This window comes from Hemiscyllium ocellatum, chromosome 3 (assembly GCF_020745735.1).
Source record: "Hemiscyllium ocellatum isolate sHemOce1 chromosome 3, sHemOce1.pat.X.cur, whole genome shotgun sequence".
Classification (NCBI taxonomy): Eukaryota; Metazoa; Chordata; class Chondrichthyes; order Orectolobiformes; family Hemiscylliidae; genus Hemiscyllium; species Hemiscyllium ocellatum.
The window spans coordinates 116,168,891-116,192,936 of record NC_083403.1 but is presented as its reverse complement, the minus strand read 5'-3'; the positions used below and the strand labels follow the sequence as shown (position 1 = coordinate 116,192,936).

General features: G+C 39.5%; 2 protein-coding genes across 4 annotated transcripts in view; one reads left to right on the top strand and one right to left on the bottom strand.

The window, feature by feature from the left end:
* mcph1 (microcephalin 1) overlaps nt 1–24,046 on the bottom strand; it is a 308,959-nt gene that overhangs the window by 103,989 nt on the left and 180,924 nt on the right. The window lies entirely within an intron of this gene.
* Nucleotides 1–24,046, top strand: part of LOC132834288 (angiopoietin-2-like) — an 85,615-nt gene that overhangs the window by 18,059 nt on the left and 43,510 nt on the right. For both annotated transcript variants that reach the window (XM_060853014.1, XM_060853023.1), the window contains 2 exons: nt 10,680–10,835; nt 19,271–19,392. In XM_060853014.1, coding sequence (XP_060708997.1) covers nt 10,680–10,835; nt 19,271–19,392 — 278 coding nt within the window. The remainder of the gene's footprint in view (nt 1–10,679; nt 10,836–19,270; nt 19,393–24,046) is intronic.

Below are 24,046 nucleotides of genomic sequence, written 5' to 3'. Positions count from 1 at the left end.
TAAATTTACCTGAAAATGTGTTTCTGGAAAAGCGCAGCAGGTCAGGCAGCATCCAAAGAGCAGGAGAATCGACGTTTCGGGGATGAGCTCTTCTTCAGGGCTCATGCCCGAAACGTCGATTCTCCTCCTCTTTGGATGCTGCCTGACCTGCTGCGCTTTTCCAGCAACACATTTTCAGTTCTGATCTCCAGCATTTGCAGTCCTCACTTTCTCCTCTTAAATTTACCTGGACCATCTCTGATACCTCCCTCCCCTTCCTAGACCTCTCCATCTCCATTAATGACGACTGACTTGATACCGACATTTTTTACAAACCCACCGACTCCCACAGCTACCTGGATTACACCTCTTCCCACCCTACCTCCTCCAAAAATGCCATCCCATATTCCCAATTCCTCCACCTCTGCCGTGTCTGCTCCCAGGAGGACCAGTTCCACCACAGAACACACCAGATGGCCTCCTTCTTTAGAGACCACAATTTCCCTTCCCATGAGGTTAAAGATGCCCTCCAACGCATCTCGTCCACATCCCACACTTCTGCTCTCAGACCCCACCCCTCCAACCGTAACAAGGACAAAATGCCCCTGGTGCTCACCTTCCACCCTACCAACCTTCGCATAAACCAAATCATCTGCCAACATTTCTGCCACCTCCAAACAGACCCCGCCACCAGGGATATATTTCCCTCCCCACCCCTTTCCGCCTTCTGCAAAGACCGTTCCCTCCATAACTACCTGGTCAGGTCCATGCACCCCCCCCCCCCCCCAACCCCACCCTCCCATCCTGGCACCTTCCCCTGCCACTGCAGGAATTGCAAAACCTGCACCCACACCTCTTCCATCACCTCCATTCAAGGCCCTAAATGAGCCTTCCACATCCAAGGTTTTACCTGCACATTCACCAGTATCATTTATTGTATCCGTTGCTCCCGATGCGGTCTCTTCTACATTGGGGAGACTGGACGCCTCTGAGCAGAGCACTTTAGCGAACATCTCCAGGACACCCGCACCAATCAACCACACCGCCCTGTGGCCCAACATTTCAATATCCCTCCCACTCTGCTGAGGACATGGAGGTCCTGGGCCTTCTTCACCGGTGCTCCCTCACCACCAGACGCCTGGAGGAAGAACACCTCATCTTCCACCTCGGAACACTTCAACCCCAGGGCATCAATGGGGACTTCAACAGTTTCCTCATTTCCCATTCCCCCACCGCACCCCAGTTCCAAACTCCCAGTTCAGCACTGTCCTCGTGACTTGTCTTACCTGCCTATCTTCTTTTCCACCTGTCCACTCCACCCTACCCCCCCCCGACCTATCACCTTCATCCCCTCCCCACTCACCTATTGTACTTTGTGCTACTTTCTCCCCATCCCCACCCTCCTCTCACTTATCTCTCCACCCTTCAGGCTCTCTGCCTGTATTCCTGAGGAAGGGCTTTTGCCCGAAACGTCGATTTTACTGCTCCTCAGATGCTGCCTGAACTGCTGTGCTCTTCCAGCACTACTAATCCAGAATCTGGTTTCCAGCATCTGCAGTCATTGTTTTTACCTGGAGATACATTTATACTAATTTATTGAACATTTTTAAGACTATTTTATCATTCAATGTTCCACCTTTTCAGTAAAACAATAAAAATGTATTTAACAAAAGGTATGATACTTCAACGGAATTTATCGTACATATATCCCATAATACATTCCTGAGAGCCAATTTTATTTAAAAGGCTTAAGTTTTCCCATGATTACTTTATCTCATACATTTTGGTTTTCTTATAACAAATCCCATTATACATTGAAGATTATTGTACCTTTGTTTGCTGAAAGTGGTTAGGAAGATCAGGGTTTAAACACTGACATTGGTGTTTAAGAACAGATCTGGAATACAGAAGCCAGGCTTCAAATGGCATGCAGAAAACTACAAATTCCCAATAATAAAAATTCCAATCGGATTCTTGGAGGCTTTACTGAGAAAAAGCAGAATCGTTGATGCTTCCTCATGTAAGCACCAAGGCTAAACTACATTAACTCTTTGTCATACTATGTGAACTTCAATATTTACAAAACTCAATTTTCCTTGTTTTTATCCGTGATATTATGCCAAGTGTAAACTAAATTATTTTGGGAGGGGTGCAGTTTTGCAGACCATAGTAACAAGCTCACCATTAAGTTTACCACTGAAGTAAATGCTGTCTAACACTGATACTATCATAAGAGCACAAGAGAATCCAAAAGAAGAAAACTATTCAGCCAGTTAAAGACGGCTGTCTCCAGAGGCTCTGTATCATTGTTTGATCGAAACATCTACGATCCCCTAATTTAGGAGACATTAGGTTCCATTTCCAGCTTCCCCAGATGATATGAAGCAGTTGAATATCTCTTTATGTGGTTTCCAGCAGCATTGACTGATCCAACATTGTTGCAATTGTGCTAGTTGAGTCCAAATTTACTGTGTCCACTCTTCTGTTGTGAAAAAAGGTTTTTGATCACTAACCTCATGAACCTGTATACTTTTCATACTTTAATGTTTCTATTCTCACTAATAATTTAAAAGAAGGCAATACTTCAGACACAACAGTTCTTGGACAAATACCTTGAAATGTCAATTGTTTTAAAAGAGACATGCATGATTTGAACATAATTATTTCTGTGCCCAACTTCCATATTTTCATATATAGTACAAGACAGCTGAATCATTCATAGATAATAAAAGTCAAATGATATAAACAGCATAGAAATTCTTTACATTGTCCTATTATTTTAAATAAACATCCTTTCTTGCATAAAGCTATTACATTATAGGCTACAACATTTTAATTGCCCGTCAGGATAGTGCCTGTAAACCTCTGATAAATGCATTAAACATCTATGGAAAGTCAGTTGTACGATGCCATAAATCATATTTCTGCCATCATTAGCTGCAATAAATATTATTGTTTTGATTTTTTTTCATCCATACTACATCCTCATACGTTTTGTAATCAGTGAAGCTAACTAACTGAACTTTTGCTAGAGTTGCAAGTTTTGAGAAGGTTTGTGGCTCAGGTCGAGGTTCAGGCTGGAAGGTTTGTTTTCAGATGATTCGTCACCATGCTAGGTAACATCATCAGTGAAATCCCCGGTGAAGCGCTGGTGTTAGGTCCTGCTTTCTATTTATGCGTCTTGGTCTCTTAAGGTGGGTAATATTATTTCTCATTCTTTTTCACAGAGGTTGGTAAATGGGGTCCAAATCGATGTATTTCCAGTTTGAATGCCAGACCTTTAGGAATTCATATATATGTCTCTGTTTAGCCTGTCCTAGGATGGATGTGTTATCCCAGTCAAAGTGGTATCCTTCTTCATCTGTATGTAAGGATATTAGTGATAGTGAGTCATGTCTTTTGGTGGCTAGTTGGTGTTCGTGTATCCTGGTGGCTAGTTTTCTGCCTGTCGGTCCAATGTAGTGTTTGTTTCATGGTATTTTGTAAATGACATTCATTTTGCTAGTTGTTTGTATAGGGTCCTTCAGGTTCATCAGCTGGTGTTAGTAGCCATGTGGGCTACCATGATGCCAAAGGATCTGAGTAGTCTGGTAGTCATTTCAGAGATGTCTTTGATATATGGTAATGTGGCTGGAATTTCTGGGCACATTCTGTCTGTTTGCTTGAGTTTGTTGTTTAGGAAATCAGCGGACTGTGTTTATTGGATACCCGCTCTTCCTGAATATGCTGAATTGCTATTTTTCTTCTACTGCTCGGAGTTCCTAGGTGCTGCAGTGTGTTATGGCCCGTTTAAGTAATGTCCTGATGTAGCTCCATTTGTGGGTGTTGGAATGATTGCTTCTGTAGTTAAGTATTTGGTCTGTGTGTATTGTTTTTCCGTTGACGCTAGTTTGAATTCTCCATTAACTGTTTGTTCTACTGTGACATTGAGGAAGGGAGTCAGTTGTGAATTTAATGCCACTAAGGATATTGTTGGAGCTTTCCTTGAATTTCTTTCGTTTTGTGATGACAAAGATGTCATCCACATAGCGGACCCAAAATTTGGGTTGGATAGTGGGAAGGGCTGTTTGAGTCTCTGCATTACTGCTTCTGCTAAGAAGCCTGACATTAGTGATCCCATGGGTGTTCTGTTGATTTGTTTGTAGGTCTTGTTATGAAAGCTAAGGAGGGTAGTGAAGCACAGGTCTACTAGCTTGAGTAAGTTGCCCTTGCTGATGAAGTTGGTGCTGTTGATTTGGATCCCATTACACACCAAACAAACCTTCCAGCCTGGTGAGAAAACTTACAACCTGTTGATAGAATGATGGTTTTTTTTTAGATTGGATTACTTAGTGTGGAAACAGGCCCTTCGGCCCAACAAGTCCACACTGACCCGCCGAAGCGCAACCCACCCATATCCCTACATTTACCCCTTACCGAACACTACGGGCAATTCAGCATGGCCAATTCACCTGGCCCGCACATCTTAGGACTGTGGGAGGAAACCGGAGCACCCGGAGGAAACCCACACAGACACAGGGAGAATGTGCAAACTCCACACAGTCAGTTGCCTGAGGCGGGAATTGAACCCAGGTCTCTGTTGCTGTGAGGCAGCAGTGCTAACCACTGTGCCACCGTGCCGCCCAAACCATTACACTGGAATGTGAAAAGGTGAAGGGCTAATATCAGAATTTAGAGATTGTAATCTGTATACTATGCCACCAAATTTGGTGTCATCCACAAATTTACTGACCATGCCTTCTTTACTCTCATCCAAACTGTTTATATAAATGACGAATGAGAGAAGAACCCGATACAATCACTGTCGAACACCACTTGTGATAGGCTTCCAGTCTGAAAAAACAACCCTCCGTCACCAATTTGTTATTAAGCTTTACTTTCTCTTTATCTCAGTTTTATGAGCCTCATGATGCATGATGGCCATACAACCCTGTCTCAACCATTAGCCAGTCCAAGCTTAGAATGTGTTAGCAGATTATTTTAACTGTAGAGAGCATTAAAAATGAGGGTGATGTTTCCATATAATGCAGATAGTTGTACTCATCGAATAATAATCAGAGCCAAAGAATCTAATGGATTTCTCTGATCAGTGGGTTGGGGTTATGAGTATTATTTGTTATGGATCATGTTTGCTTCTGCAGCAACTGAATCCAGAGTTATCGACTGGATTACCAGAACAAGACCTTGTCAAAACATTCCGAATCACAACTTCAAATTTATTGGAAGCTGTGTTGTGAATACATGTATAACTATCAGACAGATATATGAGGCTACAGACAGAATATACTTCAATTGGGGTCCCATAGTGCATTTAAATGACCCTACCAATGATTTAAATTCCTGGTTCTGCATTTGCTATGAAGAGGCCATTATCAAGTTATAGATTTATTATTGGTACTTCCTGGTCATCTTGTGTATCCAACCTTAGGACATGACAGATTACCAAGTTAGAAAAATTTATTGTAGGAAATTAATGCCACCTCTCAGAATTTATTCTTTACAGCTATTATTATGTTCATCGGGAATATTGATTGCAGTAATTTTTTTTAAAAAGGCACAAACCAATAAATTTTAATGCTGTACAATGCACTGTTTGTTTGACACTTGCATTTTGCTTGATATACTTGATAGACATCAACATAGGAGTACTTCATTTTGGAATTCAGGTGTATTTAAACTGCAACTCCCAGTGTGGGAAAAAAACTGCTTCAGTTCAAGCAGCTTTTGATTAGGTTGCTCAGTTCCTATCTGGATCAATAGTTTAACTATATTGTCCAGGAGAGGTGTGTGCATTTACGTATACATAAATGCACATGTATAAGTGTCATACACTTTGACAAAAATTAAATATTTAGATGTACAATGCTCAAAGACAAGTCCCAATTACATAATTCATGCCTGATAGCTTCAAGGATGTGCTGCTCGCTAATGGACTCTTTAGGCAGTTTGTCAACCAGATTTAACACTGCAATTATACTCCACTTGGTGTTAAAAGTAGTACAAAACTACCCACTTTGGAAGGATTTCAATAGCTTTTTATGTAAGAAAAGGGTCCAAGTCTGAATTTTAATTGCTTGGAACCGACATTAAACTTGTAGTGAAAATATACACAAGTGGATTTAAATATCAGTTTCTTCCCTCACCTGGACTTAATACTTGCATTACATAGATTAATAATTAAAAGGAGAAATTAATTTCAAAGGCAGTTGATACAGTCGAATCATTAGAAAGGGACAATAGGAAAGATAACTCCATGCCCAGGTCACGGTGAAAGTCAAATATCTAAAAGTATTATTACAACAGATCAGATTATACAACTGAGATAGCAAAAAATAAGACATGAGAACTGTGACGCAAACATATTGTTAAATGTAATTAGAACATTTCTTTCACACTAACAGTTACACATGTTAAGATCAAGTTGTATTTAGGAATTATTTTTTGGATATAAAATTAACACAAATCATGGAAGGTTGCAGAACAGAAGAAAGTTTCTTTGCCAGAAAATAATGGGCATGCTTAAAAAGTCTTTCCACTCAAAATTTATAATGTACCAATAACTTATTCAATAAGGAAGGAACAAACTACATTTCGGGAAAGAAGGTTGATGGAGCATAGATAATTGACTTATATTCAAATCTGCCGTTTGGAATCTAACAATTCCTCCAACATTAGGGCTATTTTGCGAGTGTGAAAATGAAAGGAATAGGCTGCAGAGTTTCTGCATTATTGAGGATGAGTGATATTGATAGAGAATTTTCTCCCTCAGGAGGTTAGTGTAAAATATCATCCATGACTGAATACATTTACATGATTTGTGGAGGAGTCAGGCACAAATAAACTTTTCTTAATTCAAGCTTTTAGGTTCTAAATTTTCTTGGTGATGGCTATCTTTGCAACTGTTGATAATAGTGTAATTTAACCAGTCTACAAGGCATTGTAATCAAGTAATACTGTAAGGGATCTGGAATGGTTATGTTTCCAATAAGCAGTACAATTGAATCTATCTTGCATTTCTTAGCTAGGTATCCAGCAATATTGTTGCTCCTGGCCTACTCATTCAAGTCTGCGCATAACAGTGGAGACTTACGTTCCATGATTGAATTTTGAAGGTATCGTGTGGGAATCAATGGGTGTTGCTTAGTTTATCACAAACAATGAAGGAGTGCAAATGCAGAAATCTGCCTTCGTAATTAACTGGGAAGTAGAAAGGTATATGGCAGACTGCAGCAATTTGTTAGAAGAATTCTTACCCTTTATTTTCAGTGACCAAGACACAAAGAATATTCATTTTTTAAAATATGTCAAGTTGCAGTGAGGGTATTATATCACCAGTAGTGTCATTTAGAGGCTTGCAGAAAACCTGGTGATTAACACCATGGTAATTAATTTTGAACAATAATAAGAGCTGTAAAGTAAAACATTTTTTGAGAAGATTGTCTATATGTTAGATTAGCTGTTGTGGGAGGTTAAGGTGACATTGCATTTAGTGTTACATTTTCCTTCTTAGATTAGTTACTGTAGATTTAAAATTTCAAATTAAATGTTATGCCCCCAAACTATAAAATATTTTCCATATCAAATTAACTTATAATAATATAATTAGCTGCTTTCTGAGGATGCTGATAGTCTTAAAAATACATCCTAGATATTGACATTACGTTGCATATATACAGAGGGAGGTCAAATTTGTAAAATGCAAATAGTCTGTAGAAAGTCTCTCAATGTCCATCTATCCATGCAAAGCTGCTGGTTTGTATATGGTCTCACTCAATTAAATAATAATGCTAAACTTTCCTATGAGGCATTAAAAAAAACAGAAATTGCATTAAATTGTGAACAGTTATGCTTGAGACAAATGGACCACTTGCAAAGGATTGAGTTTTCCTCCTGCCTCTCACTCAAGGACTTTGAAGCTTCACAGAATGTCATGTTGGAAGGAAATAATTTGCCCTTCAAGTCAGCATTAGTACTTTTCTTATTAGCTTTCTTCCCACTCTTCAACGTAATCCTCAAGTAACAAGGGTATATGCATAATGCCCGGATAAACTTTAAATTTCAAAAACAAAACAACTTTAGTTATTGATATCAAATTTAACAAAAGTTCTAAATGGAACTTTGTTAATTAGCTCATCAAGAAATGAAGTTACTCAAGTTTCTGCTCAGCAGCCACTTCAGTGCTGCCCTAAGCCAACTCTAAATGGCTGTAAAGGAATACATTTTCTGATTCCACCCTGCTCTCCTAATTGAAAATATTCTTGAGTTGGTGAGAAGAAAAGCCAGCATTGAAAAGGGGATGAATGATTTGAACAGTATCCAGAGTATTCTATTAAGCTAAATCTGGGGTTTCAAGCTCAAAGTTATGGGATCAGAAACAAGGACTGATTCTTGTGTTCTTTTGGCCAAATCAAAATTGTGTTTGAGTTTTATGGAGGGAATTTCCTGCCATGAAGCCAAGTGGGATTTTTCACTGTACCTTACCAAGCTCATCTCATTGAAGACCTCTCTTGCTCCAAAGACAACCCTTACACCTGACCCCTATCCTATCTTACCATGCGCTGTTTGTGAAACAAAGTGGCACTCAATGGATCTCCTCGAACTCACTGGTATCCCTTGCGGCTGTGCCATCTTTAAAAAGCCATGGTGCATCCAGATAAGCAGTGTCAGTCTGGAGCCACCCTGCAACAATCTTGACATTTGCCCTGGACATATCACATGAGGGAAAATTGGCTCGCTGCTATTTGGGTAGAGACCTGGAGGGGATGTTGGATGGATGGTGCAGAGGCAAGACATCCTCTTCCACCAACACCAGCAGTAAAGGCAATGACACCAGACCATGCCAACCTGGTCAGAATTTGCCACCCAGTTTAAAGCAGTCTCAATCATCTTGGAGGACAACAGGAAAAAAAAGTCAATGGCTTTCTCCACTCCACCAGTGTAAGTCTCACTATCTTCTCTCCGATACGTTACACTCATTCTATCTCTGCTATTGCACCCACCTTCCACCAAGGTTCATGTTCTACCACTTTCACTATTGCTTAATGCATCTTCCCTCACTTGCTGCCACTCTGACACCACCAAACCTACATGTTCTCTGCACTGCCACTCAGTCACATGGGACACTTCCCAAACTGCTCCAAAAGTCATCGCTGTCCCACCCATTTTCACCTCCCTTGACACTTGCCTCTCATTCCAGGAAGAAAACAACTCCCAAAATTTGATGGGCAGGCTTCAGCTCCTCACCACTTGCATGGGGAGCAATTGGGACTCTGACCATCTTGGCTGACTGACCATTTCCAAGCCCTGGACTGGTATCAGAAACTGTCCTTGACTTAATATCTGGGATCTCCTGAACAAAGGTTATTCCCCCTTGACCTGACTGTGGCCTGCTGCCAATCATTACAAACGTCCTACCTTTGTGCTAAATGTCAAGGCAAGTTAGAAGTAATGACAGGGTGAAGACCAAAAAACTGCACTAAAACAATGCAGAAGCGCTGTGTACTATGATAGCGAGCAAAGTATCTGGAGATGCAGTCTGGTCCAGTCCATGAGTTGGATGCGTGTTCCTTAATGCACAGCATCCTAACAGCAAGTTATAATGATAGTTGCCAATGAAGTTTGGGGTGCAGCACTGAAATACAAAAGCGGATTGAGGTGTGCCACAAGGCTTCTCAGAATCTGGTACACATTGGATGCCAATGCCTATGGTTGTGAGTGCATTACTGGTGCCCATGGAGAAGCTCTGACAAGTTAGTGACTAACATCTAACATGAACCAACCTTTGGAGCAAACAGCAAACTGAATTAGCCGGGTAGTCACTCTGGTTTCCATAATGTGTTTTTAATGTCAAAGTTGTTTGGTAAATTCGCTAAAATTAAAAAGCTGAATATTAATGAGGCAAGTTGGGCTATCAACTAGGTGTTTAACAATCAGTGAGCCCATTTAATTGACAACTCATTGAGGCCTAATAAGAATCTTACCACATTACTCATAAAAAACAAAGGAGGAGCAAGATGCTCCTGATGCTGAGATGGACCTCAACAGACTTCTTGTTGATTCTGCCACCAACCTCACCATTGTCCACTTCATTCAGACCCCTGTAAGTCTGACTGAAGGGCAATTAATTGTTTCTTTTAATGGACACCATCCTTTAGAGGAGGAATATGATCCACATTTTCAAAATAATGAGAATTCTTGCAGATAAGAACAGAACAAATAAACATAGGTTTACAATGACTAAACTTCAAAAGATAAAACAAGACTAGGATAAATTTCCTCCTTAAAATACAGTGAAAGAGCACAGCACACTACTTTCACTTAAAGAGCTGGAATAGACATCAAGTTGGAATTTGAGGATAGATGTTAATGTTGATCTCTCTCGACAGCTGTAACATCATATCCTGCACTTCGCTTTGGTATTCTCATGCACTAGTATCGTACAATCTGCCTGTAAAATATGTAAGACCACACTTTTCACTGTACCTTGGTACACTTGACAGTAATAAATTAAATCAAAGATATACATAGGGGTTTTATGTCTGTTGTTTCTGTGGACAACAGCAGTTGGGGTTGAACAAATGTACAAATGGAAGCAAATCCTGGAGTCCTAGTTGGAAATTACTTTGGGATCAGGAAATATTTTTCAATCTAAATTTCAGAGTTCAGGAAATACACTAAAGCCTGTATTTCCCCCATTACAGCTTGAAAGTTACATTCAAGACAATATGAAGAGTGAAATGGTGCAGATCCAGCAGAATGCAGTACAAAACCACACAGCAACCATGCTAGAAATTGGAACAAATCTACTCACTCGGACAGCTGAACAAACCCGTAAATTAACAGATGTGGAAGCACAGGTAAGGATTATTGGTCTTTACAAATGACCTAGATTTACAGAAATACAACTGTTTGCTGCATTTGTCTGCTAAGATTTAGCTGAAAACAATTCCTCAGTGAAGTCAGGTAGTTTCCTTCTTTAACAATGTGCATTTTATTCACTCATGGGTAGATTTATTTGGAAAGATGCTTCCTTCCACCATGTGAACATCTGACTCCCACTCAAAATCTTACTAAGAACTGATAAACATTATTTTTAGATCATAAGATATAGGAGGAGAAATTAGGCCATTTGGCTCATCAAGTTTGCTCCACCATTCAATCATGGCTAATAGGTTTTTCAACTTCATTTTCTTGCTTCCTCCCAGAACTTTTGATCTCTTTGGCAATCAAGAACTTATCTATCTCTGTTTCAAATTTACTCAATGACCTGACCTTCACAGCCTTCTGAGGCAATGACTTCCACAGATCCACCAATCTACTTGTCTCCGTTGTAAAAGATCTTCCCTTTACTCTAAGGCTGTGCCCTCAGTTCTCATCTCTCCTGCCAATGGAAACATCTTCCTAAGGTCCACTCTGTCCAGGCTATTCAGTATTCTGTAAGTTTCAATCAGATTCCCCTCACGCTTCTAAACTCCATCGAGTATAGTCCCAGAGTCCTCAAATGTTCATCATATATTAAGCCTTTCATTCCTAGGATCATTCACGTGAACCTCCTCTGGACCTGCTCCAGGGGCAATACCTCCTTCCTGAGGTATGGGGCCCAACATTGCTCACAATGCTTTAAATGTAGTCTGACCAGAGCCTTATAAATCTTCAGAGGTACATCCCTTTTTTAAACAGTAGAGTCCTCTTGAGATGAGCGATAACATTGTGTTTGCCTGCCTAACTACCGACTCAACTGGCAAGTTTACCTCAAGAGAAACCTGGGCTAAGACTCCTAAGGCCTTTTGCACTTCAGATTTCTGAATTTTCTCCCTATTTAGAAAATAGCCCCTGCCTCTATTCTTCCTACTAATGTGCATGACCTGACACTTTCTGACATTGTACTTCATCTGCCACTTCTTTGCCCACTCTCCTAACCCAAGTCTTTCTGCAGCCTCCGTACCTCCTCAATACTACCTGCCCATTCACCTATCTTTGTATCATCTACAAACTTAGCCAGAATGCCCTCAGTTCTTTCATCTTGATCATGAATATATGAAGTGAAAAGCTGTGGTTGCAACACTGAGCATTGTGGAACAGCACAAGTCACCTGCTTCCATCCTGAGAAAGACCCTTTAATGTCCACACTCTGCCTCTGCCAGACAGCCAATCTTCTATCCATGCTAGCACCTTGCCTTCAATACCATGGGCCCTTATCTTACTCTGTAGCCTCCTGTGTGGCATCTTATCAAAGACCTTCTGGAAGTCTAGATAGATAACATTCATTGGCTCTCCATGGGGTAGCCTGCTCATTACCTCCTCAAAGGAATTCCAACAGATTTGTCATATTTTTAATTTAATCATGAGATATAAAATATTAAAGCCACATGTTTTATTCAGAAAGAAAGGGTATGGGTTGAAAACTGTTTTTCTTCTTTAATTGTAATGTAACTTTTCCACAAAATTCCACACAATTTATTCAAATCAAGTCAAGGTGGTCATTACAGAAAATCAAATAGACACTATCCTTTGATGAAATAGGCAGAATAGGATGTTACACTAAATTCAAACCTACTTACAACACAAAAAGAAACCTGGATGTTCATTTCCAGCCATTGCAATGGAAAGTGGGAACAAGACAATTTGGTAAGCCTAATTTTAAGCGCAAAATGAACTGAAATCGGACACAACAAATGAGTTTTTCTTTGTGCACTTTTCACTTAATGGATATTTAACAGTGACAAAATACATATTTCAGTTGAGACAAAAATACCCCAACCCCAATATCGAACTAAATTCAAACTGTGCAACTCGCATCATTTCCCCACCCCCTCGTCCTGAGACAAACTGGTGATTTCAAAGGTTTCTTGAAAATAAAGACAAATTCATCAATAAAGTGATGTGCAGATTCTTCAGATTTCACAAGATAAATTAATCCCATTAAAATTGATGCTTCAAAACAATTTACTTTGGATATCCTTTCATAAAGCAATTGAGTCCAGAAGTCAAATGACGAAGTAAAGGCAATGACTGTGTAAATACAGAAGTTCAAAAGACGTTCACACTGTGTTAATCAGCAGAGGATACAATATGATCTTAATTTCAACACTAACTGTTACTTACTGTTCCTTTTATCTGGAAAACCAAAGTGCAACATTCGGTTAGAGGCTTAATTGACAACACATGGAGATTAACCAAACTACCGATCTCTAAGGGAAATAACATTTATGCAGATGAACCTGATTAGCTGTAAGTGTGAAATTAAGTGGACATGAATTTAATGATGTGCTCAATTAAACGTAGCTAATGTATGATAAATACTGCAGTACTCTATTCATTTCCAGGTGTATTAAAATCTGAACAAAAGAGGAAAATACATATGCTAACAAGAAAACAGTATAACAATCATGGTATCACTGAGAGTAAATACACTATCTTCAAACCTGAGTAAAACTGGGAGATGTAAAACTCATCTGTGAGAACTCTGATTCAAAGCATAAATAAAAACAAGACATAACAAGAGCTAAAGAGGGGGATTCATAACAAGTAATGTAGCAAGTTAAATCAGGCAGTAATTTCATTGATGTAAAAAAAAACGCACACACTAGCTTTATAAACCAAGTTTTATCTTTCCAATACTGTACTACAATCTGTAAAAACAAGGTAGGGTAGGAACTAAGTCTTGAAGAATGGAGATTAATCAGAGGCTTCGGACAGTTAAATCAATATAAAATGAGCTTTCCCAAATTCCTTTAAAGAATGTGAAATGAATCATAAGACCATTTGAAGCAGAAGCAGGAACAGGCCTTTCAGCTCCAGGAGTTGGTACCTTCTTTTTAAATTGTGGCTCCTCGTTCTAGATTCTGAGGGAAACATTCCTCCCTCAGAATCTTATTTGTTCAGACTACATTGTCATGCCCCTTCAGTCATATTTTCTTTGAAGAAAAAAATGTATATAAGATCATGGTTTATCAGATGGTGGCCTCAACTTTTTTACCCACTCCTCAAAACCTCCTAGCCTCTTGTAAATCAACAATCTTTCTAAATAAACCTTGACTATACTCACTGGCTCAGTGTTCACTACTTTTTCTGCAAGAGTTCCAACAATCTTCTGAAGAGAAGGCATTTCTTGTCTGTCTTAAGTGAGAGATCCTTTATCTTTAAACTGTGTCCCCTCATTATAGATTCTGAAAGGAAACATCCTCATCAAGCCTCTTTAGAATCTTAGTTGTTCAAACTACACAGTGTCACACCCTTTCAGTCATATCTTTCTTGAAAGTAAACATGCATTTTGTTTCTCTTTTGAACCTATCTTTGTATTGTTTTTCATTTTTTGCCTAATTACTCGATCTGTAGTTCTTTTCTATTCTTGTCCCTTGTTCTTGCTTTGTCCACACAGTCCCTACTCATTCTCATGCTGAACTTCTTTTTAAACCAAGGCAAAAAAATCCAGCTATTTTGATTGAAAAGTGGATTCTGATGTTATTGTATTTTGTTGCTAATTATATCACTTAGTTGATCATATTACTGAAAACGTTTCCCTTCCTACCTCTAAATGTATGAAATGCCATTAGGGTTTTACTCAGGATTTGTATTGATTATAAGTTGTAGCTGAAGACATTTGTTCCATATGTAAACTAATGGACTAAATATCGACTGCTCTGCTTAAAATGAACACATTTCTTGGGACATGGATAACCACAACTACTTTTCCAGATCAAAAGGTACTTAGGTACCTAGAACAGTAACACCAATTTGCAGACAAAACGAGGGACTAACATTTGTGCCAGTGCACACTGAAATAAGAAAGGAAAACTACATTTTAGGTTATTATCCAATGGTTCTGTGCTTGTAAAGCTGTTAGGAAATAACCAGTGAAGGTAGAATCAGATTTGCAGTAGTATAATCTGTTAATACTCATTGTCAAAGCATGAAACATGGCTCCTGAGGAACACTATTTATGATACTCCAGGATTTTTGAATCCCAACAAGAGTGACTTCCGTTTCTTTGGCGCATGATATCATTCCTCAGATCAATTCCTCCATTACTATCCTTGGGAATGCTTAGCATTCTGAGGGAGCTTAACAGGAATGTTTCCCTCAGAATCTAGAACTAGGAGACACAATTTAAAAAGGTACCAATTCCTGGAGCTGAAAGGCCTGTTCCTGCTCCTGCTTCAAATGGTCTTATGATTCATTTCACATTCTTTAAAGGAGTTAGGGAAAGCTCATTCAATATTGATTTAACTGTCTGAAGCCTCTGATGAATTTCCATTTACAGGACAGACCTAGCTGAGGTAGTAAGACAGTGGTATACAATCAGAAGATGGTTGCTCTGGAAGACCTGCATTTTTGAGACTGAACCCCTGGAAGTATTAAGCACTCTGATCCAACATGAACACAGAAAACTCCTGATTATTAACCACTGGTTACCCACAATGATCCTCCACATTGAGCACTAGGAACACTGAATTGAATTAGCTTTATTGTCATATGTACTCAAATGAATTCAGTGAAAAGTTTATAAGTTACCACTTACTGCGCCATTTTAAGTATAAAGTACCTAAGTACAGATTCTTCAGGACAAGTTCTTAGGTAAAAAAATTAGAAAAGTAAAGAAATAAAAAGTCCAGCATTACCGATCGTAGGAATAAATTAGAAAATAGAGAAATAAGAAGTTCAGAACAGTCATCCTTCCAAACCAGTTCATGGAAACTCACTGGCACCTATCCTCCAGTCTGCTCCAGGCTTCCTTTTGAGGCCAGGAGTCCGCTCTGAAATCACTTGGAGGTCGGATGTCCACGCTGAGGTAAGAGTGGGCATAACGATCACCATGGATCCCGAAAGAACCACACCAGGTTGGGTGATCACCATGCTGGGGCCGGGAGACCACCACACCCCGGGTCGAGGAAACCGCCATGTTGGGGGCTGGGATACTGCCATGCCAGGCTGAATGGATGCCTCACCAAGTCCGCGCTGAGGCTTGTCACCAAAAAGAAAGAAGAGAGAAAAGAATCATCAAAGAGATTATAAAAGAAATGAATGGTGGTGGTGGTGGGCGTGAACCCTGGCTGAAGTGTCCTATTCCGTCCTCACCTTGGATTGGGAGTGGGATGGATAATGCTAAGGATACAGATGATTTTCTTGGTGGGGGCCAATGTGAGTCACCAAGAGTGGCTAAGCAGTACTAACTAAGCTGAATGAATCTGGAAGGACATATCAGCCAGGTCTGTGGTGAGAAAGGAGAAAGTGAGGTCTGCAGATGCTGGAGATCAGAGCTGAAAATGTGTTGCTGGAAAAGCGCAGCAGGTCAGGCAGCATCCAAGGAACAGGAGATTCGACGTTTCGGGCATAAGCCCTTCTTCAGGAAGCAGGTCCTAGTTCCCAGCCCTGCCGCGTTTTCACCATCCCTCTCTGAGGATGAAAGATCAGTCCTCAGCAGAGGCCTCACCTTCATTCCCCTATGCTCTCAGATTAATGAGTTCAACACGCGGCGAGACATCGAACAATTCTTCCGCCGCCATCGCCTCCTTGTCTACTTCTTCAACCAAGATTCTTGCCCACCCTCTGACGACCTCTTCTCCCGCCTCCAACATAGCCCATCCACCTGGGCGCCCCGTGCTGGCCTCTTACCCGCCCTCCATCTCTTCATAGCCAACTGCCGCTGCGACATTAACCGCCTCAACCTCTCACCCACTCCAACCTCTCACCCTCGGAACGTGCAGCCCTCCACTCCCTCCGCTCCAACCCCAACCTCACCCTGCTGTGGTGAGAAAACCAAAATGAGGGAAAAATGTGCTTGACCCCATCTTCTCTGATATACTTATTGTAGATGTATCGGTTTGTGACAGTACTGGCACAAATAACCATCCCATCCCTCTTGTGCCGATGAAGCAGCAGACATATGACAGATTATATTTAATGTAGAGAATTATGAAGCAGTACATTTTGGTAACAAGAACAAAAGGGAGCGAACAAAATTCTCAGGGGACACAGAAACAAAAGGAGCTGGGATCCATGTGCACAAATCATACAAACATACAAATTTGGAGCAAAAGGCAGCCATTTGGCCACTTTGCTATTCAATAAGATCATAGCTGATCAGATTATTTCACAATCTTGCTTTACCTCAATAACCTTTCATCGTTTTGCTTGTGAAGAATTTATCTTCTTCAGTATTCAAAATATTCAAATTGCTGGGTTTTTAAGGGAGAGTGAGTTCAAAAGGTCTGAGACTGTCTGTGGAGAAAAAAAAATCTCCTTGCCTCTGAGTCAAATAAGTAACCCCTCATGTTTTCTAGATTCTCCCATAGAAACAACCTTTCCATATGCATCCTGTCATAACGCTTTAGGATCTCATGTGTCTCAATCAATTTGCTCCTTACTCTTCTCAACTCCAGGAGATACAAGCCTCATTTGTTCGACCTTTCTTTACAAGACATTAGTCAAGTCGTTGAAGGTGGCAGGGCACGTTAAGAAAGTGATTAAGAAAAAAGAAAATATGGAATAATGAGCTTCATAAATAGAGGAATAGAGTTCAAAGATATAAACTTATAACAAACCTTTATAAAATGCTGGCTGTGCCTCAGCTAGAATATGACCAGTTGTGGGCAACACTCTTCAGGAAGGATGTGAAGATTTTAGAGAAGGTGTAGAAAGATTAATGAGAATGGTCTAAGGGGTAAGGGCTATCACTTATGCAAAAGAGTTGGAGAAGCTGTTTTTCCCTTTCGAGAAGGGAAGAGTGAGAGACTTGATAGCGTGTTTAAAATCACAGAGTCAACACAACAAACAATCCAGTGACAAAAAGCCAGTTGTTGTAGAACCATACCTGATGTGGAATGTACTTCCTTAAGGTGTGAATCAGCAGACTATATCGCTGCTTTGGAAAGAGAATTTGTTATAAGAACATGGTCATTAAGATTGTTACGTTTTATAGTGGCTGTATAATTGAAAGTAAAGTTATAAAAGGAATCACGTGATCTGCTCCAAATCCTGCCTGAAAGAAAGCCTGGGCTGGCTTGGTTGCTGTGAGGACAGTGGGACTCAGGTTGATTTGCTGTAGTCAAAGTGAAGATACACTCACATCTGCAAACAATGGCAAGAGCAGATGTGTAGAATGTGGATAGATTTTAATCTCCAAGATGTGGACACAAAGAGAGAGAGAGGAGATGGCAGCTGCTGTGGCCAGCAAAGAGAGAAAGCTCTGTGCTATCTGTAAGATACAGGAGTGGAATGTGGCAGAACTGACAATTTCTCAAAGAAACACATCTGATAGATGAAAGTTCTGGAAGTGTTATCCTGCTGTGACCAGGAGGAAATATTCACCAGATTTTCTGACTGTTGTTAGTTGTTCGGAAACATCACTGGAAACTGAAAGAAGCACCTTTTGGCAGTCAAGCATTATTATCATGGCTCTGTGAAACACAAAACAGGGAGAGGAGAAAACCAGATGGAAGCTGGGAGTAATGTAAGATTTGTCCGTGTGGAAACTATTATGCAGCTGAAAAAAACTTTAGGACTGCTTCCTGAAGAATGAAGCGTTTCCTTAAAGCACAACATAATTATAGCCCCAGCCAGAGATTTTCAGTTGTATTAAAAGATAAACAGAAATTTCATTTATATAATTTTGAGTCTAAATTAAAAAAAAACTGTTCAGTCAATTTTGCTTTGGTTTACCTGTCACAGGTAAACCAAATTCTTGAAACTTGAAATCTTGTGGGGTGATCTTTTTGGTTTTCCAGTTTTTGCAAATTTGATTTCAATTTAGTCTTTACGTGGATCATAAATTGAATAAACACCCAAATAACATAAACACTCAGCTGTGGGAAATGGGATGTGGAGCAAGGTGATGGAAACTAGTTCTACTGCTGTACCAGAGTGCAAACATGGACACAATGGGCTGAATGGCCTGCCTTTATGCGGTTACCATTTATCAACCTTGGGTCAAATTCTTGGGGTTTCCTCTCTAATAGCACTCTGGTTGTGCCTACACCATTTTAAGAAAGCAATTCATCTCCACACTTCTCAGAGGCAACTTGAGATGGACAATAATATTAACCTCATAAGAAATGTTGAAATCCCATCCATGAATATAAAACATCTGCCATTTTCAGATGCCAAAACATTCTATTGTATTATTTTTACAGTAACGGTTGTTCAAAACAGCTTTTAAAATAAAAAAAATCTGAATATGCCAAGAGAAACACTCAACAACTAGAAACAATTGTCACGCTTAATGAAAATAGCATTCAAGCATTTTAAGTATCATTTTTCCCTCTTGAATAAATACTTCATCTAACTTTTCCAGGTTTTGAATCAAACATCTAGACTTGAACTTCAGCTTTTGGAAAATTCTCTCTCTACCAATAAATTGGAAAAACAAATAATGATCCAAACTAACGAAATTACTAAACTACATGAAAAGAATGGGTAAGTGTCCTTCAGTTAACAGTACCTCTAACAATTACTGTATTAAAACTTAACATTTATTCTTTGTCTGTTAACTGCTAGTGTTCCCAAGAAATTGTCTGTTTTGGCAGTGCCTGAAACTAAATTCAAGAGTATTTAGTCACACAATGTTGCTATTACTGGACGAGTATTCAGAGACCAAGCCTTTTGTTCTGGGTCATGGTTTCAAATCACACCAATCAATTAAATCAACGAAAAACTGAGAGTTGCTTCCTGTAAAAATCTATTTGGTTCACTGATGTCTTTTATGGAAGGAAATTTGTCATCCTTATCTCGTCTGGCTACGTGTGACTCGATCCATATCAGAGGTTGATTTCTAACTACCCTCAGAAAGTCAATTCAAGAAATAGGTAACAAATGCTGACCTTGCCAGCAAAGCCCACATTCCATATCTAAAAATGATGTCCCTGCATTTTAAAATCTATATGTTATGCATGCAGATCCTTCCCACCATCTTTAGCCATAATCAATCACTTTACTCAGATTTATAATGGAGCCTGAAGATAAAAGTATAACATTAAATAAATTCTCCTACTATTGAGAACATTATAGATTTACTTGCAGTGGGTAAGTGTAATTACAAGGTAAATTTTATGTCATCAGTATCTAAATGGAACGTGGAGAATACAAAATTCCTTCATAATACACGACACGCAGAATGTTCAGTGAGGCTAATTTTGACGTTGAGATCATCTCACTACATCTTTTTCACTTTTCTCAAGTGATCTGCTACGCTTCTCGCCAGGAAGTGGCTAGTGCCTCATTGATGCTCTTTACTGCTTGTTAAATGCCTTGCTAATGATCTTACCAAACTCATCATGCAAACTAGCCATTGGGAAAATTAAAAATAAAGGACACCAAAGCAGGTTTCTGGTGGATTCAACTCGCAATCAATTAGAGCAAGCAGCATAATGGATATAGGCACAAACATCTTGGACATGTTCTATGGGTACTGTCCAAACACATTTCATATTGGTATCCGACACATGCCAACCTCTCAAAAATTCTCATGGCATATCTCCAATCCAATTAAAGGATGCTTCTGCACTTTAATGCTGTACCTCAGGCTGTAATGCCACCCATCATTGTAATGCTGCAGCAATTACACTGTGTTCTCAGGGACCTACACCAGACTGTATCTCCGGGCTCACTCACTCTGAGCCTACCATGATGTTCACCGAATCTCTGCGTTGCCTTTTTGCTCACTGACCCTCAGCCAGAGATAGCAGGTTATATCATTTGCTGTCTTGTCATTACATTTAGTGCAGGTACATTTCTAGAAATCTTGTCCCAGTTATCAGCAGGTCTTGGTCCAGTCAAAGAGGATAACCTTTGTTCAGGGCTTCCGAGCAATGCAATTAGATAGCAGATTCTGATACCAGTCCAGGCTCTGCTGAGGTGGTCATAGTCTGGGTCCTCCTGTCATAAGGGGTAAGGAGTAAATGACAGATTGTATGTGACCAGTCTTGACACTTCCTATTGTACTGTGGGCTGTTTTGCTGCTGGAATGTATGAAGGCACAGTTCTCACGGAAGATGAATGGCAGGGGGACATTAATTGGTTGAATTGAATATTTGTGATCACCTTAGATACTGATAACTTTAAACAAAGGAATTGAGGACTTGGTGACCCAACTTCAAGGAACTGAACAAGATAATTTCAATTTTTAACACTTTTACTATTACAGATAAAATTCAAGTTGCCATTTAATACCCAGTAGGAAAACTGAACTACAGAAAAGATAACCCTTATAACCTCTTTACACAACCAATAATCCAAACCCCATACATATTTGTATTTATATGTAAAAGCTTTATAATCTGGTCTCCACAGGGTTACATTCATTGGGTTCACATCTTTTCACTTCATTGAGTGATGATATTCTGTGACTGTCAAAAACTATTTTCTTCAATTTTCTGAAAAATTCTGAACAGACGACCAGCAGTAAAGTTCATTGTGGCAATTTGTCCTCATGGCCTTGTGACAGCAAATCTTGAGTTTTAGAGGGTCATGGAATATGTCTCTTTGACAAGACAGCACCTTCCCTTCCACATTCTATCTGGTGGCTTGCAGAGGATTTGCAGCCTATGCTGCTCTGCTGATTATGCCATCAGCAGTCTTTCATATTCAAAATCTCTCTCTCTTCCTCTCTGCCTAAAAACGCAGACTGAAAATCTGACTACAACCAACTGTGCTGCTCAGCCCTTTTCTCAGGTTCTAAGGCATACATACATTTCAAAATCTTCTGAATTGAGTTCTCCTGTCCCATGATAACACAACTGCACAGTCTTGCTGTGGGGAAAACTCACAGAAGATCACATGACATGAAACACATGGTGGCTCAGTGATTAGCACTGCTGCATCACAGCATCAGGGACTCAGGCTTGATTCCAACCTTGGGTGGCCGTCTGTGTGGAGTCTGCATATTCTCCCAGTGCCTGAATGGATTGCCTCCCACAGTCCAAAGATGTGCAGGTTAAGTCTATTGGCCAAGCTAAATTGCCCCATAGTGTTCAGGTTTGTGCAGGTTAGGTGGATTAGCCATGTTAAATGTGGAGTTACAGGGATTACGGTGAGGGAGTTGGGTCTGCATGGGATGCTCTGAAGGGTCACTGAACCTGAAACATTAACTCTGATTTCTCTCCATAGATGCTGCCAGACCTGCTGAGTTTTGCCAGCAATTTGGATTTGTGTGTTTGATTTTGATTTCCAGCATCCACAGTTTTTTGTGTGCACTTGATTAGCTGAATGGCTTCTTTTCACATTTTAGAGATCCTCTGATTGTCTGACAACGTTCATTCCTCCATTTTTTCCTTGATTAAAGAGACAGTCCCAAAATATAATCAATACAGCTTAACATTCATAACAATTTGTCTTGCTTTTCATGGATGTGCTGTAACTTGGCCATTTTGAACATTGTCCAATAGATGCCAGTATTGTCTCTGTAATGAATCATTTACTGAAGAGCACAGGTATTTTTGGTGCACATGCATGACACATGAATACAACAATCATCATGGCCATGAGCCTTTATATATCCAGCTACTTCAGCCATTTCTTCATCTCACATGGAGGGAATTTGAAGACTCGGGAAAGCTTAGCAGAGTGGTTGATCCATCTTAACCTTCAGTATTTTTGGCTGGAGACAGTTACAAAGGCTTCAGCCTACTCTTCTGCATGTACGTGCTGGGCTCCTCCATTGTTAGGGTTGGAGGTGATTTTGGAGGCTTCTCAATTATTTGTTAGATTGTCCACACTAGAATTTCATAACAGGGCAGCAGAGCTTTGATCTGATCCATTGGAATTCCTTAGCTCTGTCTAAAGGAAATCTGATGAAAGAGCGTGATACAGTAAGAAGAATTTTTTCAGGAGTTGATTACTGAATCAGAATTGCTTTTCCTTGGTTGTTTTATTATCAGTTGTGCATTGTTGAATCAATCTGCCATTAGATCAGACTGGGTTTGTCTAAACTTTCTGGGATGTATTTGAACCAAAATCTAAATGGTTGAAGTTCCACTGAACTCATTACCATAAGCTTTTAGTCCTTGATGTCGCTATAGTTAGGTCCTTTTAATTACAAACAGTTTTCTTAAAATTCTATTAATTCAACCATTGTTTGCTTGAAATTTCGCCGGCAAAAGATTAAGCTTTTGGAAACAGCGGATACTAATTATTGCAAATGTTTATAATTTAGTCATTCTCTGCTTGGACAACCAATTATTGAATAGTGTAAAACTCTAAGAAAGGGTTGGTTTTTGCATTAATCTTTTGTCCGTCAGAGATGGCTAGTTGATTTACTTCCTAAGATGTGTTACAAGCTTAAACTTGAGTCCGAGGGTCAGTTAGATTTAACAGCTTGGAAAAGTAGAAATGAGGGAACAGCAGTGTATCATGTGTCCAGTGTTGTCGCTTATAAAAGTTGACTTAAGCTCACATTACAATTTTTTGCATTCCATTTCTTGTACTGCAATCAACTGGGCTATGGATTCAATAAACAATTTGTAGAACATAATAGGAATAAAATAAGCTAATTCTCCATAGAATAGAATGTTTTTCTCCAGAATTCGCTTTGGAGTCTCTCAGTACGACTGTAAACTTCAAGTGAAGTGTCAAGACAAGAATTGGCAGTAACGATACCAAAAACCATTTTCTGTTTCAATAATCACAGCAGAATTAAATTGATCAGATAATGAACCATCCTTAAATGTTTTGTCACTATTTTCCAAAGGTTCTTCAGATATCTAGAAATATAGCTTTTAACATCATACTTCCTCAATAATTCAGAGATTGTAAACTGATATAAAAAATAAACACATATAACTATGTTGGCAGAGAAAAGTTCAGTTTGCAGTACATCATGTCCTTTGCTTACATATTTGTTGCAATTATCCTTGATGGACAAGTTATAGGACATCGCATGGTGATTTTACTGCTTTTCACTTTTTGCCAAAATGTCAAATTAAACCTTTTTAAAAACTTTCCTATTGAAAAGCATATCTCAGTAGTAAATACAGCTTTTCCTTTGTAAATCAAACTGAATTTAAATACACAACTATTTTCAGAAAAATCCATATTAAATCTACTTTGTTAATTTTCTTTCATAACACGTGGGCAT